General features: G+C 48.8%; 1 protein-coding gene across 9 annotated transcripts in view; it reads left to right on the top strand.

Moving 5' to 3' along the window:
* The window catches only part of EPB41 (erythrocyte membrane protein band 4.1), a 55,258-nt gene that overhangs the window by 4,224 nt on the left and 24,739 nt on the right, over positions 1-26,295 (top strand). For 3 of the 9 annotated variants that reach the window (XM_074161853.1, XM_074161857.1, XM_074161855.1), the window contains exons 3-14: positions 2,726-2,830; positions 5,736-5,778; positions 8,190-8,265; positions 8,774-8,992; positions 11,849-11,936; positions 12,490-12,642; positions 13,518-13,615; positions 14,637-14,809; positions 21,127-21,335; positions 23,426-23,482; positions 23,634-23,675; positions 24,571-24,633. In XM_074161853.1, coding sequence (XP_074017954.1) covers positions 2,726-2,830; positions 5,736-5,778; positions 8,190-8,265; positions 8,774-8,992; positions 11,849-11,936; positions 12,490-12,642; positions 13,518-13,615; positions 14,637-14,809; positions 21,127-21,335; positions 23,426-23,482; positions 23,634-23,675; positions 24,571-24,633 — 1,326 coding nt within the window. Of the gene's footprint in view, positions 1-2,725; positions 2,831-5,735; positions 5,779-8,189; positions 8,266-8,773; positions 8,993-11,848; positions 11,937-12,489; positions 12,643-13,517; positions 13,616-14,636; positions 14,810-16,014; positions 16,132-21,126; positions 21,336-23,425; positions 23,483-23,633; positions 23,676-24,570; positions 24,634-26,295 lie in introns of all 9 variants that reach the window. The other 6 variants (XM_074161858.1, XM_074161856.1, XM_074161854.1 and 3 more) reach the window with 4 other exon arrangements.

Here is a 26,295-nt window from a genome sequence, read left to right as displayed (position 1 = left end):
CAGGGCAATAAAAAGCTAGCAGAAATCTCCACTTCTGTATTGAAGTACTTGTCCAGAATATTAACGATCCGGTACTTACCGTTCCAGCATACTTCCCATCAGCTTGTTTTTCCCCAGTCCCGCTGGCTGAATGGGCCAGGAGAGGGTATCTGGGCACAGGGCTCCTTGTGACAGCGGTTACCTTGGATGATCCTGGGCAAGTAGGTCATTGCCGGCCCTTTGTGTAACGGCCTCGCCGTTCTTCTTGCCCGGGATCAGCTCGGAGCATCGCCGCCCTGCTCGCCTTCCCCTTGGCCGGGGGTTTTTGTGTGCGGCCCCCGAAAGGAGACTGTCCCCCGAGAGGCTGGTGGCAGTTTGCCGTGGCTCCGTGCCCGACTTCGCTGCGGCGATGCCTTCAAACACCGGGGATTGCAGGGACAGGGCTGGTGGGAGAACTGGGAGCGGGGCGGGGGGGTTGGTCCTGATTTGAGCAGGACCTTAGAAGCTTTTTCTGTAGGTCCAGAGGGTCGCAGTGCCCATGGCAGGGGGTGTGTGTGTGTGTCAGGAGGGGCTGAGACCCTTGGCAAGTCCCTTGGCTTTAACGCCACTGTAATCCTGCTCTAACAATTAAGGCTTAATGGAGAAGGAATTGCAAAGGCGTAGGCAAAGACCAGCACAAATGCCTTCACCAAGAAGAAGGGCTTTCAGGCATCCTTTCCAATCGACAGCCATGGAAATTTTTTAATTCCTATATCCCGAGTGCCGATTCCTTGAGAAATACCCGGGCTAAGACACGCGCTGCCTTTAGAGTCACAACGGATGCACCAAGGACCTCGCAGCGGGAGGACTGGAATAGCACAAGGCTCTGGTCTTGGATCAGTTGCCGTGCAAATATGGCTAAAAGCAGAGATGCGGGCACAAGCCATGCATTAGTAAAGCTTATTTTGCGTCACTGGAGCTGCGCTTTGCTTTTTAGCAAAGCCTCCACTAGCATTAGCTGCTCCTGGTTACCATAGTTTTGTGCCTCAGGGATGTTTTCCTTCATGCTTTTGGACTAAAAGGGTAGCTGTTCCCAGGGCCAGTTGGCTTCTGCAGGATTTAGAGGAAAAAAAAACAAGAGATAGGAGCGTTCAAAGTGTGTTTCTGGAGGCAAGAAGTGATGTGCTAAGCAGCTTTCGGTGCGTAAGGCAAAGCTGGAGGAGCTGGGTCTCCTTGGCAGACCGGTCTAAAAGTAAAACAGAAATGGTGGCAGTAAATCACAGAATCACAGAATATTTTTGGTTGGATGGGACCTTTGAGATCATTGAGTCCAACCAACAAAAAAAACCCCACCAAAAAATCCCCGAAAAATCCCAGAATGAAGAGTATGAGGTGGTTCCAGCCAGAGATCCCCTCTTCCTGTCCTAGTCCCCACAGGTAATGGACAATGAAGGCTGAATAGATTGGGATTTTAAATACCTATTTTCACAATTTCTGTCGAAGTCCAGGGGTGTGGAGTACGTGGATGGTGGAGAATCCTTGCAACCGTGGGGGTTGGACTAGATGATCTTTAAAGGTCCCTTCCAACCCAAACCATTCTGTGAACTGTAAATCCACGTTTTGTTGTGCTTTTGGCCCCTGGGAGCGGGCACCACTTGAGTGAGCGGTGGCAAATTGATGACGTGGGCCCCTTCGAGAGGTTGCAGGGGGTTTGTATCAGTTTGTATTGACTAATTTCACCTGTAAAAGAGCATGGACTGAACAAAAAGGTGGAACTAATAAAATGGATACTCGGCATGGATCCCAGTGTGTGTCAGCCACGGAAGTTGCATGGGATACAAACGGTACCTTTGCAACTGGTGTAATAATGGGGGATGCAGCTGTATTGCCTGATGTGCTCTGAGCGGTACAGATGGTGCAGATTTAGTTTTGGCCACTGAGCATGTCCAAAACTAAAATCACACCATCCACAAGTATCCGAAAACCCTGTAGAATGGTATCCATATTAATGCTATAAGATGGGGGAAAGAGATGGGGAATTGATACGTGAGGCATGAACTATTCCAGATACATCCAGGGTGTGACCCGCACGTACATGGGTTGCACCTCTCTTAGGATTGCAAAGTCTCCATCCTTGGAGACAGTCCTGGGCAACCGGCTCTAGGTGACCCTGCTGGAGCAGGGGGTTGGACCAGATGAACTCAAGAGGTCCCTTCCAACCTCAACCATTCTGTGATTCTGTGATTCCAAAGGTCACGGAAATGATGGGCTTCGGTTCTGAGCCGCCGTTTTCTTTTGTGACCCTGCTGAGCCAGGTTGCCCCCCAAAATAGCGATTCAAAGCTGTGCAGCAGCTCCCTACCCCACCTTGCTCATCTTTAGATCAACGCCTGGTTGTCTGAGAGCCTGGAGCTGGGGGGTGTCAGCGCAGTCGATGTGCTTTGGGAGGGAAAAGCCATACAAATCCTGGGTGTTTACTGGGAAGCTCAGCTTTGGGGGGGCTTCGGACACGGAGCCGGTGGTAGCAGAGAGAACCACTGTGGTTCCCTTTGCCTTTCCTATTTGAATTTTTATGCCTGATGCCCTTTCCTGTAAGGGATGTTTGCTCAGAGATGGCTGGGAGATCTGATTTTGGGCTTCTTGGGACTTTTTTTCCCCTTCTTGGCAGTGTAGAGCGTGGTTTGGTTACGTTCCCTTCTCCCTTCTCCCGTGAACAAGGTCAGGCAAAAACCAACCTGTCCTACAGAATTTCTTTTCTCTATGTGCAGAAACACGCCAAGGGGCAGGATCTACTGAAAAAAGTCTGCGACCACCTCAATCTCCTGGAAGAAGACTACTTTGGCTTGGCCATATGGGACACGCCAACCTCCAGGGTAAGAAGCTGCTGTTGAGGGGTGTTCTGCACCCGGGTGGGTTCAGCTCTTTCAAATAACCATCTCCTCCTCCGTGGAGAAGGTGGTGCATAAACTCTTCTTGAAACTCTTTTTGATGTCCGTCCCCCCCCCACAAAAGACTAAGAAGGTCATCACAGAGGCTGAAGTTGTGAATAAATGGCTAGAGGAGGGTGGATTTTAGTAAAAAAGCTACGTGAACTTGGATCTTCACCTGGAGAAAATCCAGTATATTAGTTTACTGCAAAATGGTGCTGTTAATTTATAGAGCTATAGCTGAAGCGCTCAGGCTGCCCTTGGTGAGGTTTGGTCGGAGCCATCAGAGCAGTTTTGAGTCAAGGCTTTGTCCTGCAAAAAAACACAACGTGACTCTTCATACCAAAACTCTTACTCACGTGGTTTCGGTTTAAGGTCAGTGTTTGGTTAGACTCAAGCGGTGTCTTATCTTTTAAATCCTTGGTTACGCTTTAACTCAAGCTCTGTTTGATGAAGCGAGCCAAAAATGTGCTAAATTGAAATCAAAGACCCACTTCTACGTCCTTTAGGCCAGTTATGTGGGTCCGTATTCTCACTCTTCCCATGCTTCACCTACGGAAATCACTTATGGGCCGGGTCGATACGGCTGACAGGCCTATTTGTCATTAAATACTTAATAATTGCAAGCGTGAATTTTTAATACACAGGCAAAAAAGGCCAAAGCATTGTGATGTGAGGCAGACAGAGCTCTGTCTTGGGTTTGTTTTATTGTCTCTGGTGTCTTGCTGTTGTCTTGCACAGGAAATCTGCTTCCATGTATATGTCTATATCTATACCTATATACATGTATCCTGAATTTTTTCCTCTAGGGGTTTGTTGTGCTTGCAGAAGGAGGGATGGGTGTACTTTTAGATCCAATTAAAAGCAAAAAGAACTTAGCTGGGGCAGTTCAGCTTCTCACGCTTGTGCCGTGGGTTCCTCACTGCTCATCTCCTGGACCCCCGGGACTCGCTCTTCCCTTCTCCAGACCATCAATTCTTCTGAAAAAAAAAAAGAAAAAAAAAAAGCCCGAGCTTCCTTCCCCCTCCTCCAGCAAAGGCTGAAAGTTGTGCAGGTTTCAGTAGGGACTGAAAACAGATAATTTTGTCAGGTTTGTGTCCCAGAGCCGGGAGCTGAGGGAGGTGAAGCCACCGTGCATGGGTTTGGCTCCGGTGGTGGAAGTCTGATTTGCTTTGATGGGGGAGAACACCATTTTGGGGGTTTTTTGGGGGGAATCTCTCTGGTTGTGTTTCACGGAGCTTTGAAATCTGAAGCTCCGTCTCTCTCCTGCTGTAACTTCAAACAAGACCCGACACCGAGTTACTGATTCACAGGTTGAAACGGTCTTAATGGTCTTAATGGGGAACCAAGGGATGAGCTTCTGCACCTCACCCACAGCTGTGTGAGCAGGCGGAGATGCCCCGTATTCCTGGACAGGAGAGGGTTGTAAACAGCATTTTCCACCTTGATATTTAGGGAATAAACATTCCTGGGGACAGGCATTTTCCCACATGGGAATGGAGGAGGGCGACAGTGGGAATGGGAGGTGGTGGCAGTGGACGGAGCAGCTGATGGGCACCGAAGGAGCTTGATGCTCAGGCTGCTCTCAAAGGGAGGATTGTTTCCCACTAATTCATGACCCAGTGTTGGATAAAAGTGCCGTTAATTGCTGTGCCTGTCATTATCTGCCAGACGAGGCAGGGTGAGCGCTGGGGATGCATGACTGCACCCCGGGCTCGGCCACCCCAGACCACCCCGGTAACGAGCAGCCGTGGCACCAGCACGGACTGGGGGATGCTCTGCTTAAAACGGTGGCCCTAAAAAGCCAGCAAGTGACGTGTCCACCTTTCAGATGGATTTCGTATCCCCGGTTTTATAGGTTAGAGGGCCAAGCGTATAAAAAGATAAGATTAAACCTAAGTATCGTTGTCCCCCTGCCATGAAGTTGCGTGTCCTTCTGGTGGAGGCAGATTAGCTCGGGGGATTCAATGGGTTCATTCCTTCACCTCGGGAGACCTGGGCTTCCAAATCCTGCTCAGGGCTGGTGAAAATGAAGGTGGTGGTTTAAAGTAACCTCTCGAGGAAGGGCTGCGAGCACCCCCTTCAGCGGGGCAGACCCCGACCTCTGCAGAGGGAAAGGCTCGGGCTGGATGTGCCAGGAGCTGCTCAGCCCGAGCTGGCAAAAGCAGGAGTTGTTTTTTTTTGAGGCTTACGTTGCACCACCAACCCACAAACCCCCAAATTACAGAGGGAGGGGAGGGGAAAAAAAAAGGATATATTTCTAAATTTGTAGCTGAGATAATTACTAGAAACTTGAGTCACACTTAAAAGAGACGAAGTTTATGTCACGCTCCTGTAAAATATTCCAGCCCTCCCCAGCGAGTGGATGTTTTCACTCGTATTTCAGTGATTAGGTCGTTAAAAACCATAGCTAATAATAGAAAGTCTTGGCAATCTTTGTTCTGAATAGGTTAAATGTGGAGTCAGGGTGCCCGAAATGAACGCAAACATCCTATTTGCCTGTTTTTAAAGGTGCCGGAGGAAAAAAACACGTTGCACAATTGCCGCTGGTAGCTGGATGTGGCCGTACCTGCTGCTCTGTGCTTGCAGCCCTAATAATACGCTGCTTTTTCCTCCCCCTCCTCCTCTTCCTCGTGCCTCCCTGTAGAGTTCTTGGTAGGTGAAGGGTTGGAAATCCAACCGCCGAGACCGCAGACTGGAGTAAAAGTTGTGAAAAACGCACCCTCTCTCCCGTTTCCATGGCTGCGCTCGTGTCAAATGTTGTCTTTTTGCCGTATTTTTAGCGCTTTGCAGTTTTCTGTGGTGTTTCTGGAACGTCTGTTAAACTGTGAATGTTTTTCTCCTCTTACAGACGTGGCTGGATCCTGCCAAAGAAATAAAAAAACAGGTTCACGGTGAGTAGATCGAATTTATCCCGTGGGTGTGTGTGGTTTCTCCCCCTTCCATTAAATAAACGTGGCTTTGGCGGGCGATCCGGGGAGCCCAGGGATGGGCAAAGGTTTGAGTGAGGGTGTCTGGCAGGGACCAGCACAAGTTCAGGCAGTCTGTGCGTCCTTTCTCTTCTTCTTAAATATTTAGCGATGCTCTAGATTTAGGAAAAAAATGTCATTTCTTTGGGAGAACGTCGCTCGGGGTGTGTCGGTCCTATGCAAACCCAGGCTGTCCTTAACACTGCTGTGGGAGATCTGCTCCCTCTCGGAGGATGGGAAAAGAGGTGACAGTGGGAACCACTTCCATCTCAAAGGAGACTGGGAGAGCCTGGGCAAAATTGTAGCGAGGTTTTATAGACTCCGAGGCTGTTTCGGGGTCTGGATAGGGGTGTTGGGATGATAAATGGCTCAGGGAGTACCAGGGCAAATGCCAGATGCTCTCTCCACTGTGGTATTTTAAGGTCTGCTGGCACTGAATTAGTTCAAGATGAGGGCAGTGTCAAAGTTAAAATAAATTTTAGAGGCTCTTATTTTCTCTCGGGAGTAAGTCTGACTGCTTTGAGAGTAAAATACTGTTTTGTGAAAGTAAAATACTGTTTTATGACAGTAAAATATTAGAATCATAGAATCATAGAATCGTTCAGGTTGGAAAAGACCCTTGGGATCATCGAGTCCAACCATCTACCCTACTCTACAAAGTTTTTCCCTACACCATATCCCCCAACACCACATCTAAGCGACTCTTAAACTCATCCAAGGATGGTGCCTCAACCCCCTCCCTGGGCAGCCTGTTCCAGTGTCTGATCACTCTCACTGTGAAGAATTTCTTCCTAATATCTAGTCTAAACCCACCCTGGTGCAACTTGAAGCCATTCCCTCTTGTTCTATCGCTATTTCCTTGTGAGAAGAGACCGGCACCAACCTCTCTACAGTGTCCTTTCAAGTAGTTATAGAGAGTGATGAGTGTTTTACCGATGCTTTTGGTGGGCGGGCACAGAGCAAAGCGTGTCATTAAAGACAGATTTTGGGGGGGGGGGGGGGGAAGGGAGGAAATGCCATAGGGCTGCGGAGCAGGGAAAGCTCCTGCTCTTATCAACTTCTCTGGGAATCGACAGCAGGATGTTTGTAAAGGGCAGGAGCTGCTCCTGCCGTGCCACCCAGCGCAGGTAAAATTCAGCTCCGACGTGTAATGAGCAAAGTGCTATCGAACCTGGTCCCCTGGGATGGGGGAAATGGCAAATTATTTGAGTTTGCTTGAATATATGTTGAATATACATGTGAATGTATACACACACACATATATATACACACACACACAGGGATTCAGTCTCTGTGTCCTCCTTGCAAACCTCTGCTACCTAAAATATCTTCTTGGGATAACTTGTTTTGAACGATCTGTAATGAAAACAAGATGCCGTGTGTTTAATCCCAGTTATGGTGTTGCGTAAGAAGTAAATCCACGAATGCTACGTGGCCCCCCCCCCCCCCCCCCCAGCTCCTCCCTGTCCGAGATTGTGATAAATCTCTGAGCAAGTCAACCACAGGGGTGCCTTCTCTTTCAGAAAGAAATATTATTTGGAACTACAGTGTTAAAGGGCACAGCCGGCGGGAGTTGTAACTATAAAAATGACTTTGAGTGCTTAATGGGTTGGTTAGGACTGTTTTCTGCAGATAAACATAATTATTTTCAAGGCAAAGGAGTAACTCCTTCAGCTATGTCACTTAGAAGCTGTCCATACCACAAATAATGTCAATTCTAGGTGTGATTACGCGAGTCCTCACTCCAGTGAATGCCTGTAACTCTGCTGTACGAGGCTCTATTAAAACATTTAGGTCTGGACTCGTAAAGTTCTTCCTCTCTTGGTACTTACCGGTTTCTTCCAGAGATTGATGCTTGTCTTGGGCTGAGTTTAAACCCCGGTCTGACCACCCGACCACAGCCCATTAGGGCTGCCGAGTGAATTAGCACATCTGCTCCTCACGAGAAATTTGAAAATTGGGTCGAGTGATAAACCAGTAGTCATTCATTAACCTAGAGCACACGCCTGACCTCTCTTCATTCATCTTTTATTTTTTCAGTCAGTGAAAAAATAGGTAATTTAGCCTCTTAGCAATGAATTTAATATTTTTTTCCACAAGTTGGTGCTTTATTCACGTGTATTTGCCTGCCCTGCTTTGTTTTCTCCTGCTTTAATCTTAGCTCCTGTAAATGAAATTAGATCTTATACCAACTACTAAGTATTAAAATCAGTATTACGATCCACTGGCCATATTTTGAAGATCAACTGGATATTCCCGGCTTTTTTATAAAGCTTGACCGTCACGAAGCTGTTCTGCTATGTTTATTTTTCTCAACCTCTTCTTTGTAATTGCAGGAGGCCCCTGGGATTTTACCTTCAACGTCAAGTTTTACCCACCGGATCCCGCGCAGCTGACAGAGGACATAACCAGGTGAACTACCTGGGAACCCGGGGAGCTCGCTGAGCAGAGAAAAACACCAGAACAGGAAGAATGAATAGAAATTTTTAATATTTGGGTGTTATTCTGTCCTTCAGCAAGGAGATCAGATGTCTCAGAGGGGTTTTCAGTTGTTTTTAGTGGATGTCTGGGATGCTCCCACTCCCCACTGAAGCCCACGTGCATAAAGCAGTGTCATTTATAATCCTGGCACGTGTGGATTTGTATAGGAAAGTACATTTTTATTGAAAAATAGGATTTTCTGATCATAAATATCGCCTACTCCCTATTCAGAGTGGAGGTGACCTTAAGTCCTTCTGTCCTCCGTGCTGTTTGCCGTGGGAATATTACCCCGTAAATAAAAATACAGGTAGAAATTAGAATCAAGCATCACGCTGTGCTCATCAGTGGCATAAAAAAAGAGATTCTATTTGATCCTCAAATTTCTTAAGCTTCTCTGTGCTCTCTGTAAATATTATTTTACCTTTTCTTCCCCCCCCAGGTATTACTTATGTCTTCAGCTTAGACAAGACATCATTACGGGGCGGCTGCCCTGTTCCTTCGCGACTTTGGCTCTGCTGGGTTCCTACACAGTCCAGTCCGAGCTGGGAGACTACGATCCTGATCTGCACGGCCCGGATTATATCAGTGAATTTAAATTGGCCCCGAACCAGACGAAAGAGCTGGAAGAGAAAGTTGTGGAGCTTCATAAAACATACAGGTAAGGTGCGGCGTCTGGAGGGCTCGTTCGTGCACAGCAGCCTGAAATAATGGAAATAATGGGACTTACTGGTATTTTCCCCCACCTCTATTCCACGCTTTTGGTTTCCTGCTGCACTGATTTTTATGTTGGCAGCAGAAGGTGTGAATTTTCAGCTACTGAGAACATTGGCTATTTAAAAAAGATCTAATACTTTTGAACAAAATCTTTCTGGAAGCTGGAATGCTTTTTTTTTTCTGTGAAAAGGAAACTATGTTTTTAGTAAGCAGATGCAAAGTCTTGGAATTGTTTGTAAACAGATGCTCTTTTTCAACTGCGTAGCTGTGAAAGAGGCTTTTATTTCATGTGAAAATGCAAAGTTTGCTTGTTTTAACCTTGTGCTTTGTTTTTTGTTTTTTTGGTTTTTTAAATAATTGCTTTGGGATTTATGCAATTTCTTGATTGCAATCTGGTTGGAGCAGATCCGGTATCTCTGTGCATACGCTGTAGCCTACAGCATGTTTGGGGTTTTCTGCTGCCACCTTTAACGAGTAACACTTTATAATGTGGAAATACTCGGATAATGCAGGATCTATCCTCCTCCTCCCGTTCCCCAGCGTGGCCATGACCTGGGCAGACGTGTCGTGTTCGGGCAGGGATAAAGGACTCCGGGAGTCCCTCTGGTACCAGATGAAAGGGTGACAGCAACCAAACCTCTTCCTCACCTTATTTTGAGATTATTTTCATAGATGCTCTCATGCGCGGATTGCAGAAGCTGGGTGAGAGCAGCCACCCAGCAGCTCCTACACCCGTCTGCTCTTTGTGCTTTTAAGGGGAATAAAAAAGCCCATCAAACCAGCCTGTGATAGCAAGGCCTTCAGCCAGAGCCCCTTGACCTGTGAAAAGCTCCTGGCTGATGCTCTAATAACGAGAACGGAGCAAAGCCGAGACCTTCTCGCAGGCAGACGGGAACTAATAACCTGAGTGCGGTAGGGACGGGTGGACGCCTGCCCCCGGCTGGGACCGAAGCTACAATTAACACCTCGCCAACCCCGTGAATCAATACTTCAAATTGATTCCTCTCCATTTGCACTCAGAGGAGAGGAAATGAGGGAAAATAAGTACCGGGCCGCTGACAAGCTTCATGACTTGAAGTCAAAGGCCGTTAGCTGGGCTGGAAGTGGCAGATCAAGTTGCTGAATTATTCATGGCTTCATTAGGAGGATACTTCAAGGTATAGGACATAGTTATATTTAATCTGCTCGTGTGTGCAGGAGGGAGGAAGAAATACGCACCCGTTTCATTTCTGGTCCACATTCTATGAACATTGAACTGTCAGAGGGTTTTCAGTGGGAACACTCTGCTAAACCAAGCTCCGTCTCTGGCTACTGTATTTGCAAAGCACAAGGCATGTGTTGGGGATGGCGACTGCTCTTAGGGTCTTTCCTAGAGGATTGTCCTTCCAGTCATAGAATCACAGAATGGTTTGGGTTGGAGGGGACCTTAAACACCACCCAGTCCCACCCTCCCACCACACCAGGTTGCTCCAAGCCCCCTCCAACCTGGCCTTGGACCCCTCCAGGGATGGGGCAGCCACAGCTTCTCGGGGCAACCTGGGCCAGGCTCTCACCACCCTCACAGCAAAGGATTCCTTCCCCACATCTCATCTCCATCTCCCCTCTTTCAGTGTCAAACCCTTCCCCCTCCTCCTATGGCTCCCCTCCCTGATCCAGAGTCCCTCCCCAGCTTTCCTGGAGCCCCTTGAGGGACTGGAAGGGGCTCGAAGGTCCCCCTGGTCTTTGTCTGCCCTCTCTCCCACCCCGAAACCCTTTATTTACATCTCACACAAGATGTATGCGAGCGCTCAGTAAGGAAGACATCAAAGCGGGGGACAGAATGAGATGTACGCAGCAAAATGCTCCCCCGGCAGAGCTGTTGGACGTACCCCTTACACCAGAAACTTATTAACAAGGGCACTTCAATAACGCTGATAATAGCCTCCATTATGGGGATGTTTCTGTTAAGCGGAGCGGTGTTGCGTTGCCCCCCCCCTGCAGACCGGGTGCCATCTGTTCCCAGAAAACCTCTCATTCATCTGCTCGGCCCCAGCAGGAATCGCTGCCGAGGGGTCTCAGCTGTCCTCGCCTTTGCTCTGGAGAACAATAGCTGGGTTTGGGGGGAGCCCGGGGAGGGGAGGAGTGTTGCGGGGGACAGTACCTGTCACCCTCTGCCTTCAGCTGAACCTGCGTTTCCTCCGCGGAATCAGGTTTTCTACCCTTTACTGCCCTCCCTCCCTGCACGGCAACGAGGTGCATCCGTTTTATCAGGGTGTCTCAAAGCGCAAATTTCTGCATTCAGGGGCATTTAATAATATCCATCATCCGGGCACGAATTTGTATCGAAAGCAAAAGAAAATCTAACCAGTAAATGTTTTTGTGAAGACTGATCTGTGCCCTCCTAGAAGAGGAGGCTGAGAGGAGACCTCATTGCCCTCTACAGCTCCCTGAAAGGAGGGTGTAGAGAGGAGGGTGTTGGCCTCTTCTCCCAAGGGAATAATGACAGGACCAGAGGGAATGGTCTGAAGTTGCGGCAGGGGAGGTTTACATTAGATATTAGGAAGAATTACTTCACTGAGAGAGTGGTCAGGCACTGGAACAGCCTGCCCCAGGGAGGTGGTGGAGTCGCCATCCCTGGAGGTAGTTAACAAACGTGTAGACGTGGCACTTCAGGGCATGCTCTAGTGCCCGAGATTGGGGAGGGCTTTTGTGTGTGTGGTTGGACTCGGTGATCTCAGAGGTCCCTTCCAACCATGAAGATTCTGTGATTCTGTAAAAGCAGCAATTAGGGGAATACCGAATCCTTTCTCTCTTTCCCCAGATCCATGACTCCAGCCCAAGCGGACCTGGAATTTCTTGAGAATGCAAAAAAGCTGTCCATGTACGGAGTCGACCTTCATCAAGCCAAGGTGAGCATCAGCGTGTGTGTGTGCACCTGCCTGTGGGTTCTGTGATGTGATTGTCCTTCCCTTGTAGGAGCAAAGCTTACCCATTTGAGGAGGCTCCTTTTGAAAGATGTAGGAAGTCACCTGGTACAGAAAGAGACACATAACAGAAACGCCTCCAGCATTCTTGCAAGAGAAGTGATTCGTCCCCATTGCTTAGTATTTACATATTACAGGCAGCTTTACCTGATGTAGACAAGTCCTTGCTCTGAGGAACTTAGAATAGAAGGCTCTGACCCTGCAAGGTGAGACTTTCCGCTCAGGGAAAGGTAGGGTAGACTTCGGACCAGCCCTTGGAGCAAACGGCATCGCAGGAGAGAGCAGCAGAAGGGAGGAGGTTGTAAGGAGAAACGTGGAGGAAAAGCAATCCTGGCCCTGGCTGCGTAGAGAGGTGGAAGCTGAAGTCTGGGTGGTGGGGACATGAATCTGGGGGAAGACCCACACGGGGGGTGATTTGGAAGGCAGACATTGACCTGAAACCCCCTGACACTGCTTAAATCCTCATCTGCTTTCCCAGGACTTGGAAGGAGTGGATATCACTCTGGGAGTCTGTTCCAGTGGCCTTCTTGTTTACAAAGATAAACTGAGAATCAACCGCTTCCCTTGGCCCAAAGTCCTGAAGATTTCCTACAAACGCAGCAGCTTCTTTATCAAGATTCGGCCGGGGGAGGTACGTTCTTCGTGTCTTTAATTGCCTTCTGATTATCACCAAGGTGTTTGCTTCGCTAAAACAACGTGGGGAGAGGGAGCGAGCTTTTCTCTGAAGGAGTGTTTTATAGTCTATAGGGTTTCTGATCTTGGCTCGGTGTGTTCCCTTGAGGCAGAGCCCCCTGTCCTCGCCGGAGCTATAAACCAGCAGGTGACAGAGGATTTAAACAACGTGTCATCCAGCACCACCTCCTGGCACTGCCTGGTATTCCCAGCAGCCAGGGGAAACCGGTGGGAAATTCGCAGTTGAAACTGGGAGAGGACTAACTCCTTTTTCAGAAACTGGCCAAGACGAAGGCTCTTTGTCTCGCTTTCCTTTTTTTTTTTTTTAAAAAAAAAAAAAATTTAAAAAATACAGCCACATACCTTTTGACTTAGATTGCAGCAGGCCGGGGCGGGGGCTGCCCTGACGCTGCCTTTCGTGAACGGGGAGATCCCCGGAGCAGCCCTGGTCGCTGGAAATACGGTGGGGAGAGAGGCTACGATGGGTATCTGCCACTTTCCTCCTCTTCTTCCTCCTCCTCCTCTTCAGCTGCCGTGACCCAGCCTTGCAGGGGAGGCAATTTTTGACCCCATCCCGCAGCTGGGCATCATGATGGGGGGGTAAATGAGTCTGAATGGCCGCACAACGCAAATCCTGGTGTGTCCTGAGCGATGCGCGGGAGTTGTGGACCAAGTTCTTGGACCCAAGCCCCTCCTGCACATCACAAAGGGGGTTCGGTTGCTCTTGGGCTACGCCAGCAGTTTGCGCTGCAGCAGAACAGGTCGATGGGCTGGGAACTGGACTCCTGCCACATCTGTTTCTTGCCATACCTAAATAACCTATATTTTCCGCAGCAAGAACAGTATGAAAGTACAATTGGCTTCAAGCTACCGAGTTACCGGGCGGCGAAGAAGCTGTGGAAAGTATGTGTTGAACATCACACGTTTTTCAGGTGGGTTTTCTAAGCGGTGGGCTTGCCTCGAATGACTAATGTGTTCGATTAGCTGCTGAAAATGAGCGCTCCTTCGGGGCTCCTTAGGGTTTCACAGGAATTGGAGTGAAATGGTTGCAGAGACGTTAAGTGTTTATATTGTAATATATTTCTAGGCAGCTTCCACTTCATAAGATACCTAAGACCGAGGTCTTCTGGCTTTTGTAGATGTGAGCCTTATTGTTAGCGCGTGTCGTTTTGTTAATCAAGTGGGGTTCTAATTGACAAGCGGCTGAACATGAGCCGGCAGTGTGCCCAGGTGGCCAAGAAAGCCAACGGCATCCTGGCTTGTGTTAGAAATAGCGTGACCAGCAGAAGCAGGGAGGTGATTGTGCCCCTGTACTCAGCACTGGTGAGGCCACACCTGGAGTATCGTGTCCAGTTTTGGGCACCTCAATCCAAGAGAGATATCGAGGTGCTGGAGCGGGTGCAGAGGAGGGCAACGGAGCTGGTGAAGGGCCTGGAGAATAAATCCTATGAAGAGCCGTTGAAGGAGCTGGGACTGTTTAGTGTGAGGAAGAGGAGGCTGAGGGGAGACCTCATCACTCTCTACAACTACTTGAAAGGACACTGTAGAGAGGTTGGTGCTGGTCTCTTCTCACAGGTAATTAATGACAGAACGAGAGGGAACGGCTTCAAGCTCCAGCAGGGTAGGTTTAGACTGAACATTAGGAAAGAATTTTTCACGGAAAGAGTGGTCGGGCATTGGAACAGGCTGCCCAGGGAGGGGGTTGAGTCACCATCCCTGGATGTGTTTAAGAACCGTTTAGATGTGGTGTTGGGGGATATGATATAGGGGAGAACTTTGTAGTGTAGGGTAGATGGTTGGACTCGATGATCCCAAGGGTCTCTTCCAACCTGGATGATTCTATGATTCTAAGTGTATGCAGGAGACTTCTTTAATTTGTATTTTAATTTCTCTTTACCTGCCACTTCCTGGATCTGGAGGTGTGGGTTTTTAAATGGTGCGTGTGGTTTTCAGGCTGACTTCCACCGAGGCCATCCCGAAGAGCAGGTTCCTGGCCCTGGGCTCCAAGTTCCGCTACAGCGGCCGGACGCAGGCGCAGACCAGGCAGGCGAGTGCCCTGATCGACCGACCCGCTCCCCAGTTCGAGCGGACGGCGAGCAAACGGGCTTCCAGGAGCCTCGACGGAGGTGAGTGTCTGCTGCCTCTCCTCTCTCCGTGGCTGGGTTCAGCAGGGTGCCGAAACACTCCTTAATACCACCTAAATTCCACTCTCCTCCCAAAAAAAAGCATAACTTCTCACTTTAATACAAGACCTGGCTATAAAATGCAGTCCGATGGTAGCACTAGGGGGAACTGCCTGATGAGAAGGATGTAGGTGGGTGCTGAAGGCCTACGGCAAAGTTCTGGTTGTAAAGATACTTCCTCTTTCAATCTCAACACATTTTCCTGTTAACAAATGGGGAATTCAGCTATTCTGGGATTTGTTTTGTTTAACAAAACTTCTTAAAGTTCTTTTAGCTTCCTAAATTACATAGTTTCCCTGGAGGGAGAGATTTTTTTTGCCACAACTTGTTTGAAACCGTTTCAGCGTCTGTTAAAACGATGCTAATGTTGAAGTTTGTGGCGTATTGATCCGGAGGGCTCATTCCTGACATTTTCAAAAATATCTGGGTAGCAGCAGGCGAGAGGAGGTGAGGCATGGAAGGGCAGTAGCTGAGTTTGCTCCCCTTGATCTGGTGCTTGTAAAATTAGGATCCAGGGCCGAGGGGAGCATCCCTTTGCACCGAGAGGATCCAGGGCCGAGGGGAGCATCCCTTTGCACTGAGAGGATCCAGGGCTGAGGGGAGCATCCCGTTGCATTGAGAGGATCTAGGGCTGAGGGGAGCATCCCTTTGCACCGAGGGGAGCATCCCTTTGCACTGAGGGCACCTGATAGAGCGGGAACAGCATTGCTTTGAGCCCCGAGATCATTCTGCAACCCGGGAGGGAGCATGGCTGTCCCAGCAGCCCGTGGTCAGCAGCAGCCAGGCTGCCCCTGCTCCTGGCATGGGTTTATGGGGCTCAGCGCCACCCTGAGCCTGAGCTTCATGGCTCAGAGCCGGGAGGGAAAGGGCTGGGCTGCTCAGTTTGAGCTCCGCAAAGCAAAATACCTGCTTGTGTGCGAGGTTACGCAGGCACGATGCTCAGAGGTGAGGGGATCAGCCCTTGGCCGTGCCCCGTAGACCGTTACGAGCCCAGATGAGTAGAGAAATCCCCATTTCGATCCCGCTCCCAAATGTCAGAGCTTGGAAAAGAGCAGCCCCTGAACGTAACGCTTCTGTCCCCGCTGAAGTCTGCAGCCTTTTTCCATCTGCTGTGTGGGCAGCCGTTAACATGTGCCCCGTTTCCTCAGCTAAACGTGCGACTCAAAAAGTTGAGTTCAGAGCCGTAGAGGAAGAGAAGCAGGAGGAGGTGGTGGTGGTTGAGGTTCCCGAACCAAAACCCGTGGATCAGATCCGAGAGAAGCCAGGTATAGCTGTGGTGGTGGCTACGACTCTCTGCAGCCTTTCCTCTCCTTTACGTGCTTGTTCCTTGACAAACTCCCAAGTTTCACCAAATCTTGACGGCTTTCTTGGGTTTTTTTTTCGTTTCTTTGCAAGAAGAGTTTGGCAGTCAGCGAACAGACAGCCCGGCAGAGCCCTGGCTCGGGGAGACTCGTTAAATTTCCACCTTGCACCTCGTTAGCCTGTAATTCTGGCGGGGAGGGGGGGAAAAGTTGAGGATGTGCTGGCACTTGAGCCTTGTTAAACCACCTTATTAAATTGGGGTGGTTTTGTAAACGTGGTTCAGAAAACTTCAAAGTTTGGTCTTCAAACTTCTTGTAAAGCTCCTGAAATTCTTCATCCTGGGACCCGCTTGCCATTTTTTAAGCCTTTTCTGGGGTTTTTTTTGGTGGTTTGAGAAATGCCCCCCAATTTGCTACATGGAGCTTGTATTTCTCTTAGGATAGGTACTATTAATAAATATTAATGCCCTTAAGAGGTGTGTAGGTACAAGAGCATATTTGAATACTAATAAGCATATCACAGCAGAGGTGTTGTCAAATATTTGCAGTCTTTGTCGCTTAAATAGCGAATCCCTGCGGTGCATTGGGGCTGGAGATAATTCGTATGCAAATGCATTGGGTACTGCCCCACTTCCCTTCTTCCACCCTGATTATTGGGTTTTTACAGCCTTCTTTTGACATCGTTGGGTTTCTGGTACGAAATCTCGACCAGGCTTTCATAAAGTAATGATGTGACAGACTCTCTTCCCACCACTCTCTTGCCTTGAATTCTCGCTGGTCGGCGTCGCCTGGCGGGGAACGCCTGATGCTGGAAAAGCAGAAGGTGAAGAAGTAACATTTAAGGCACCGGGATAGATGGGGTGTATGTTCGTGGTTCTTAGATTTGAAGTTGGTCACTTGAGTACGTTTAATTAAAGCTGCTAATTTTTATATAGGTTTTCATCTAGAGGAGCCTGGGGGTGTTTTTCCTGATTTTACCAGCCAGCACCTGCTTCTCCCCAGGCTTTGCAGGCACAGCCCGTCCTAGTGCGGCACTGGAGAGCCCTTCGTGTGTCCCCACGTGTCCCTGCCAGGGCGAGAAGCCCTCAAACCTTACTCATGGTGTTCTTTTCCCCTCTCAGCCAATACACCGTTGGGCCTGGCAGCTCTAGAAAGACTGAGATGCAACTGTGCAGTGAAAAATTACTATGAAGCTGCCTGGTTTAATGGGGCGGGAATCTTGGTCAGCGAGGGAAGCCATAGGAGGGGAGATGGAGATGAGATGTGGGGAAGAAATTGTTTGCTGTGAGGGTGGTGAGAGCCTGGCCCAGGTTGCCCCGAGAAGCTGTGGCTGCCCCATCCCTGGAGGGGTTCAAGGCCAGGTTGGAGGGGGCTTGGAGGGACCTGGTCTGGTGGGAGGTGTCCCTGCCCAGGGCAGGGGGGTGAAATGAGATGGGCTTTAAGGTCCCTTCCAACCCCAACCATTCTATGATTCTATGGTTTAAAAGCCTCCTTGCTGTTCTCAGCTGCTGCCTCGGAGAGGGATCTCCTCTCGCTCTCCCTTCTGCTGCTGTGACCATCGTGTGTCCGCACCATTCTCCAACCGCTCTATTAACACATACAAACCTCTTTCTAGCCAAACACGCTCTTGAAACTTTTCAAATGAAACCCATTGCAGAGGAAGAGGAGGAGGAGGAGAAGGTAGAGGTGGTTAAGGTTCCTGTTGCTGAGCCAAAGTTACCGGAGCCGCTGCGGACGCGGTCAGGTACAGCCGCGGTGACGTTGGGCATCGGTGCGGCTCCGGCGGCCGCCCGGGCTGTCACCCGCTGGGTTGAAGTGATGCAGTGGCTGTAGGACAGAGGGTGTATCGTTTGCGGTGGTGTTCCTTGCCGTTAAAATCACACCCGGCTTTGCAGAGTGTGTGCTGTCCTACGCCAGCGCTGCTTTATTGGGCTGTGCCTCTGGGTGAGAGGAGGAGGTGCCGTGCCGGGGCTTGGCTGTGTGCCTGCGTGTCGAAACCGGTGTGCGGTGGCCTCCTAACCCCCTTCTGTTACTGTCCCTTCTTGGAAAATTCTTTCCCCTGAGCTTTAGGAACGTGCGGTGCCTGAAAATCGGGTTGTGTGCTCCGGGACTGCTGGAGGTGACCTACACTCTGCTTTGTTTCTTGGCTAGAACCTGCTTCTGCCCTGCTTGGGGAGGGGTTTCACAGAGACTTCGCTGCTGCACACAGGTCCACCCTCATCGTAATTAAAAGCAGAGTGGGTTAGTCATTACAGACAGAGGAGACTGAAGCCAGGGAGGGAGCAAACTGGGAACTTCACCTATTTTCTTGATTATTATGAACAACTCTTAACCCAGCTTGAGGATAGACTCGAGGATGCTCCATGGGGCGAGGCATCAGCCAGTGCCAGACCCCAGCACGTCCAGGGGCTTCCTCTGCCGCTGCCCCTTCTCATCCACGTCCTGCACTTTTTCCTCCTCTTGACACTTTTGGTCCCAGTAGGGATGTTTTCTCGGCTGGGGTGATGGCAATTGGTATTTTAAATCTCATCTTTTGGAGCAGTGCTTTTTACTGTGTTTAAAATGTATGTTAAAATAGCCAAAGGTCAAGAAAATGTAACTAAAATGAAGCAGTTGTGAACAGTGCAGACCTCGTCCTTGAATGGCAAAGGAGAAGCTTGGGGTCTGTTGTTATTTTTCCTGCATGTCCTGATGCTCTGAAGGAGGAAAGTGGCCGGTGCAGGTTTACTGATGGCAGAATTTCCTTTGCTGCTTCATCTTCGAGGTGGCATTTTAACACATCCATAACTTTTTTAGCCAAACGTGCTCTTGGCAATGTTGAAATAAGCCCAGTTGAAGAGGAGGAGGAAGAGGAGGAGGAAGAGGAGGAGGAAGAAAAAATGGTGGTGATGAGAGACCTTGAGCCGGTCCCGAAGGAGTCAGGTACCACCACGATGGCTTTGCGCACCCGGCATCCTCCTCATCCCGACTGTCCCTGCCGTCACACCGTCCCTCCGTACGACCTCCCCGGCGGCTGTCACCGCTTCCGTGGCATAAATGACACCGGGACGCGGCACCGGGGTGTCCTTCCCAGAGGATAACACCATGCCTGGCTCACAGAAATGAACTGCCGGGCCGGAGAGGGGGGCAGATAACAGAGATGACGGTGGTGGTTTGGGGTTTTAGGGTGGATTTTCAGCAAGACGTGGTCTCTAGGAGTTTGTCTTAAAAGTGTGATTTCAGTCTCTGAAAAATCAGGTTCATAGATTCATAGATTGGTCCAGGCCGGAAGGGACCTCCAAAGGTCATCTAGTCCCACCTCCCCGCAGTCAGCAGGGACACCCCCAACTAGACCAGGTTGCCCAGGGCCTCGTCGAGCTTCACCTTGAATATCTCAAGGGAAGGGGCCTCAACCACCTCCGTGGGCAACCCGTTCCAGTGTTCCACCACCCTCATGGTAAAGAACTTTTTCCTAGTATCCAATCTAAATCTCCCCTTCTCCAACTTAAAGCCATTGCCCCTCGTCCTGTCACTGCCGGCCTTTGGAAACAGACCCTCCCCAGCCTTCCTGTAGCCCCCCCTCAGGTACTGGGAGGCCGCTATGAGGTCTCCCTGGAGCCTCCTCTTCTCCAGGCTGAACAACCCCAGCTCCCTCAGCCTGTCCTCGTAGCAGAGGTGCTCCAGCCCCCTGATCATTTTGGTGGCCCTCCTCTGGACCCGCTCCATCAGGTCCATGTTCTTTCTATATTGAGGGCTCCAGACCTGCACACAGTGCTCCAGGTGAGGTCTCACCAGAGCAGAGCAAAGTGGCAGAATCACCTCAAGGTTCTTTTTGTATGTTCTCGGCCACAGGGCCACTTTATTCTGTGCATGTTTTATACACACAGATGAGTTAATGAAAAGATTCTTCCTAAGGAGTTACTTAAAATTACAATTTCTTCTTTAACGCCAAATTTTCCAGTGTCTTTGTCGAGCTGGATGGAGACTGGTACCGTGGTGTCGGCTGGGGTAGGTTACACAGTCTGACCTTTGCTGCCTAAAATGTGACTTTAGGAAGATGAAACCACGTCAGAGAAATTATTTTAGGTGACTGGGTGTATTTTTAAAGACCAACCTCAGGAGAACCAAATAGCTCATTGCATCTATAGGTAACGCATAGCATTGGCTTGAATATTTCGCAGGTGTCAGACTTTTCAGGGATGGGGATTGTCTGGGAAACGAGGAATGGAAGGAAAAGAGTAGGCAGTTGATTTTGTGTGTACCTGGTGCTTGTATTTGAGACTTGTCATCCTCTGCACAGAGGATTTTTGGGCAGCATGCTATTCATTTCTGCACTGTCACTGATCTGGAGACGCTGGGTATCTTCTCGCAGCGGTGCCTCGGGCTGCAGCAGGAGATACCCATCTGGGACACACAACCCCAGCCTGCTTTGAAACCCACCTGGAAGTCGCTGTGAAGTTTTATAGAGCAGTGCTTGTTGATTATTTTTTTCGCTTTAATTGCTGAAAAGATCAGGGAAATGGGGAAAACCCGTTGTTGCCTTCCCGGAAACCATCCATTTTCGGTCAAGGAGATGCCAACGAGTCAAGAACTCACCTCAGCTCCAAGTTTTTCTATTTTTTAATGGACTTCTGTGTCTGTTGTGTGCGAAGGACCCAAAAATCGATGGCACAGTGTCAAAAAACAGATTTGCCTTTCTGGTGTGGCTTCTCTGCAGAGTGCAAGCTTGCTTTTTGTAAACCATCTGTTGTGGGGTTTTATTTTCTTTTATTTAAACCTTAAGGAAAATAATCTCAACTTTCCCCTACTAAACGCACAAGCTGCTTTGCTCAACATCTTTATTTCTTTTCCCTTTTTTTCCTCCTCCTTCTCCCTTTCTTTTGAAACGACAGCACTGTAATTTGGAAAGGCTTTGCCCGGCGCTTTAGAAACGTTGCCTGCTCTGAACCTTGTCCCCGTCTGTCTCTCCCCCGTCCCCAGCAGTGGCCGTGATAACCCCCGAGAGGAGTCCCCGTCCCACCTCTGCCCCGGCCATCGCTCAGACCCACGCTGCGGAGCCTGTCCCAGCCAAGCCCCACGCCAAGGAAGTGGTCGCTGCCTCTAAAATAGAGAAGGAAGCGGCGAAACCTGACGTGAGACGTGAAGAAATCCCAGAGAAAGCCAAGCCGGAGCCAGCAGATGCCTCAAAGGTACGTTAGACCTCTCTGGAATAGGCTGCGCTTGTGCCGGGCTGGAGCATCATCTCCAGAAACCTCCCCCCCCAACAAGGACCTTCCCCTCCCGGGTTTATTCCTCGCCCAGGCATGGGGAGGGAGTGAGGAACGGCTCTGGATTCCGGGGAAATGCCAGCCCTCACCCTCCGGGTGGGAGGAAGGAGGAGGAGGAGGTCCAGGAGGAGATGGTTTTGGTGGTTGCGGTCAAACTAAATGCAACTTCACTGATATATGGTAAAAAAAGCTGGCAAGAATTGCACAGGAGTTCATGGTAATTGATTTCAGAGCTCGCCCAAGTTCATGGTAATTAAGTTTAGAGCTCACCCGTGGCTGAGCTGTCTCTGCTGCTTCCAGGGACGACAGCAGGAGCAATTCCAGTGAAACGAGGACAAGGGGCAATGGTTTTAAGTTGGAGAAGGGGAGATTTAGATTGGATATTAGGAAAAAGTTCTTTACCATGAGGGTGGTGGAACACTGGAACAGGTTGCCCAGGGAGGTGGTTGAGGCCCCTTCCCTTGAGATATTCAAGGTGAAGCTCGACGAGGCCCTGGGCAACCTGGTCTAGTTGGGGGTGTCCCTGCTGACTGCGGGGAGGTGGGACTAGATGACCTTTGGAGGTCCCTTCCGGCCTGGACCAATCTATGAATCTATGAAACCAGTGATAGGGATCTGCTCCCCAGCCCAGCACCTGAATGCAAATGTTTTTTACCTTGATAGGCTTTCTCTGGGAGAGCTGCTAATACATTTCTGCAAAAACTGGACGAAAACTTTAGCTGTGAATAGCACTGTTGAGACCTTGGGTTTTTTTTTTTTCTTTAAATGAAATTTTTTTTAAACATCACTTGAGCTTGCTACAAATGTCTGAGACCTCTGCTGACGTTGATCTGTGTGTATTGTTCTCCTGAGTGAAAATAACGTGAAAAATTACCGTTCGCATTACGGCGTCCTTAATATCGTGTAAATCTTACTGACTGAAACCTCGCAGCAGAGGTGTACTCCTCGAGATACAATTTTCACATTATTCTGAATATTTAGCTGTTCTCAGCATTACCAGAGCCGCATTTTTGCTCTAACACATCACGCGGTGGGTCTTGTACGACGACCTCCAGGGGAGGTCACTGGTAATTAAGGTTGGGACCTGAAGGTGAAGAAGGGACGGTTGCTTTAAAAAAACCCATAAATCCGTGGCCTGCGTGAGCTGTGATTTTTAAATGAAAATGCTGAAGAGACCTTCAGGATGGAGCTTTGGAGCGTGTGTCGTGGCACACAGTTCCCGTGATGCTCGCCCTGGTTAAACAGAGAACACGTGTATTTTATTCATCCCATCTCACTTATTACAGGGTTGGGTTTTTTTTTTTTCCTACGTGCTTAAACACCGGATTTTTTTTTATTTTTTTTTATTTTTTTTTTGCTTTAAATGTAGATGTGGGAGGAAATTGTGGATTTGAACGTGCCAAATTTACCCCGTTTCTTAAATTTAGCTGCATTGCTTCTTTGAACACCCACCGATGCTTTTGCCTTCGGAGCATTTGGCAATCCAGTTTCCCTAAAAAACTTCCCTGAAAGCGTTAAGGCAACCTTGGCTCTCCACTTACGGGCAGTAAAGAACTTAAATCGTGACCTTAGGCTTGATTTTTGTAGCTCGGTCTCTTCTCACTGACTCTGCCCACGTAATACCTGTGCGTAACGAAGGATTTTCTGGTTTTTGAGAAGGTTTGTGCTAATTTTGAGCATGTTGCTTTGGGTACGGATTTCCCTGGGAGATCCAGCTGCAAATGGAATTTGGAATCATTGCTAAGGCAAGGGCTTCAGAAGCACTGGAGAGCACTGGTTTCAAACGCAAATAATTCTGAAATGGAAGGAATTATTGTATATGTGCCGTTAACTAACAGACTGTCAGAGCTGCCGCGTCATTAACTCTTTCCGGAGAACTGCATGTTGGTTTTTGCATGTTCACCCGATATTTCAAAACCAACTACATGCAGCTGTGTTTTGAAACGAAATGGTCTTCTTGAAACAAATCTACTAACAAGAAATGTTTTTACCAATTTATTTCTTAAATGTAGGTGAGGAAAGCGCACATTGAGGTCACAGTACCCACCACGAATGGTGACCAGCCCCAGGTTTGTGCTAATAATTCAGTTAGGTTGCTCACATTTTATTTTTTTATTATTATTTTTAAGGTTAAACAGTGAGGTTCAACATAGTTAAATGAACCAACAACTTTTTATTTTTTGTTTTTTTTTTTTGTTTTTTATCACTGCCCCACAGCAGCAGCCTGCAGAAAAAGAGGAAGAACTGATAAGAATGAGGAAGGTTAGCCATTTTACACTTTCACCAAACAAATTTTGCCATATCATTCATGCATCCGTAACCTGTTTAAAAAGACAGTGCTCCAATTTCTTCATGTGCTTTGGGTCGGGGTTTTTGTTGGTTTGGTTTTGGGGTTTTTTTTTTGTTGTTTTTTTAAACTGCAACAATCAAATATTTGATTTTGAAATGAATAGCATTTTTGTCCCGGAGACAGTCTGGTTGCTAAAATTATGCATGCCGAATGGTCGAGAGAAACCCACTTGGTTTGATTTATAAAATTTATCTCCGCTTCTCCGTAACAAATTCAGTTAGAAACCCAAGATGGAGAGAGTGCATTCCAGGAAATGCCAAAAAAAAAAAGAAAAAAAAAGAAAGTATAATGCTTTTTTTTTTTTTTTTTTTTTTTTTTTGTATCGATTGAGGAATAGGGGACGTACCCGAGATGGGAGAGGTGTTAAGACACAGTCACTGCACGTTGAGCCCTCGTGGAAGGGAGAGCGGGCGTTCAGCCCCGCGTGCTGGGGTGGGCAGAGGCGTCACCGTCAGGACTATGGAGCCGTGACCTCGTGCGAGGCTTCCCCAGAAAAACCCCTGAACTCTCTCTCTCTCTTTGTGGCGAGCGATACAAACCGAGGCGAAAGCCGAGGAAGCCCCCGGGAGCTGTCTCTTTAAAGGACTCATTGCATTTCCCCATTCTCCATCAGCCAGAAGCCCCCGTTGCCCGGTGGTGGGTCCCTGCCCCACGCTGGCCCAGCGCTGCGCTCCCAACCTTCCGTTAACTTTTTTAATTTGCCGATTTGTCGATCCCGCAAGAACAACTTTTTAATTTTTTGTGCTTTTCTTTTTCTTTTTTTTTTTTTCTTTTGTTTTGTTTCCCCCTTTTCTTTCATTTTCACAGAAAAGATCAAAGAGGCTAGATGGTGAAAACATTTATATCAGGCATAGCAATTTAATGTTGGAGGTTTGTATGAACTTGAAGCTTCTTTCAGTTGCGTTTGCCTAGACCTTCTGCATCTGCGCTCAACTTTTTTCTTCCTCTTCTGCTGCTGCCTTTGTTTTTGCATGCTCTTGCATGAAAGACCTTTTTTTTTTTTTTTCTTTTTTAAATAAAAAAAATACGCTTTTGCATGGTAACAGTAAAGATGACGATGTGCAGGCATCCTTCCTTCTCCCTCTTCTGACTTTCATTCTCTCATCCTTCCCCAAAATATATGATTGGCAAAGCTCAGGTCTGCTCTCGGACCCGCTGGGTGCTCGCAGCGGCATGAATCGGGGCGGGGGGGGGGGGGGCTCATTTACAAATTTCTCCTGGCTTGAAATAAATTATTTTCCCAGGGGGAGAAAGACAGTCTATGAAAATGCAAAATTCAGGAGAAGCTGCAGGTGAAACGGTCACCTCCGTGACGTTCAGGCCACCACGTTGATTCAGACGGGAGCGAGTCCTCCTTTGGGCTGTTGCTCGCGGCGTTGCCATCCTCTTCCCAGCTCCTGCCTCCCTCGCAGCATCTTGAACGCTCCCCCAGTCCCCGTCCTGCATCGGCCCCAGGTCCCCTTGGAGCCAACGCGGGGGCTCGGTGGCCACAGGTGGCTTGTGAGCGGGCGAGAAGCCGTTTCATCCCTCCACATAGGGCTATTCCCTGTTACATTTTCCGTTTATACAGCTTTGGGAGCTCTTCACACTTGGTTTCGCCCAAGCACGGTCTCAGAACAGACCATGCCAATCATATATTTTATTCTTTTTAATACACTGTGTTACGGAAGACGTTTTGTGGCTTCTGATACTCTGTTCCTGTGTGACGTGTTTCTACTTGAACTCGCAGCACCAGCAGCTGGTAGGGTTTCCCTGTTGGTACCTCTTGAAAGTTGAAGTGTACTAACTGCCCTTCTCCTCATTTCGATTTTAGAAGTTTTGCAGCTTTTGGGTGGGTTGGTTTGGGTTGTTTTGTTTTTTTCTTTTAAATTTTTTAATTTTTTTTTTTTTTTTTTTTTTTTTTGACTGCTACAACTTCGAGCTTTCAGCCACCGGCGAAGGGTCTGCGGCACGACGGGCAGGGTCCGGCCGCAGGCGCTGCGAAGACTCTGCCTGTCGCTCTCTGTCGCCCAGCTGGAGCATCTCCATCTCCCCGACCCCAAAACCCCAAACGGAGCTTTTTTTTCGTTGCTTGTGAACCCCTTTTTTCCTGTTAGTGCAATACTTGGCTCTGGCACCCAGCCCCTTCCCCTCTCCGCTGCCCTCCCCACCAGTTCTGTTGCAGGTTCTCCAGCCCTCCCCTAGAAAAGGGCTGATCCCAGCAGCTCACCCCCTTTATTCCTATCTTTTTTTTTTTTTATTTAAATCCCTGCATTTGGCAGATCAGACGTTTTTCCCAGCAGAACCTCATACTCCCGAAGCTGCCGCTTGATTTTACTGGAAGCCGTTTAACGCTCCGCGCTCGATAACCCGCGCTCCGTGTTCTTACCAAAAAAAAAAAGGGCAAAAACCCAGAGGAAAAGCGTTAACGCTGAGCGGGCTTGTTCCTCCAGATGCTTCCGAGACCCGTTGTGGCTCCATGTAGCCCCTGGTGGCTTTAGCTTCTCCGCAAACCCTCCCAGGACCAGCTCCTGCGCCGTGGTCGGTGGCCAA

This window comes from Numenius arquata, chromosome 21, assembly GCF_964106895.1.
Source record: "Numenius arquata chromosome 21, bNumArq3.hap1.1, whole genome shotgun sequence".
Classification (NCBI taxonomy): Eukaryota; Metazoa; Chordata; class Aves; order Charadriiformes; family Scolopacidae; genus Numenius; species Numenius arquata.
The sequence above is the reverse complement of the archived record's forward strand: the minus strand, read 5'-3'. Positions and strand labels throughout refer to the sequence as shown.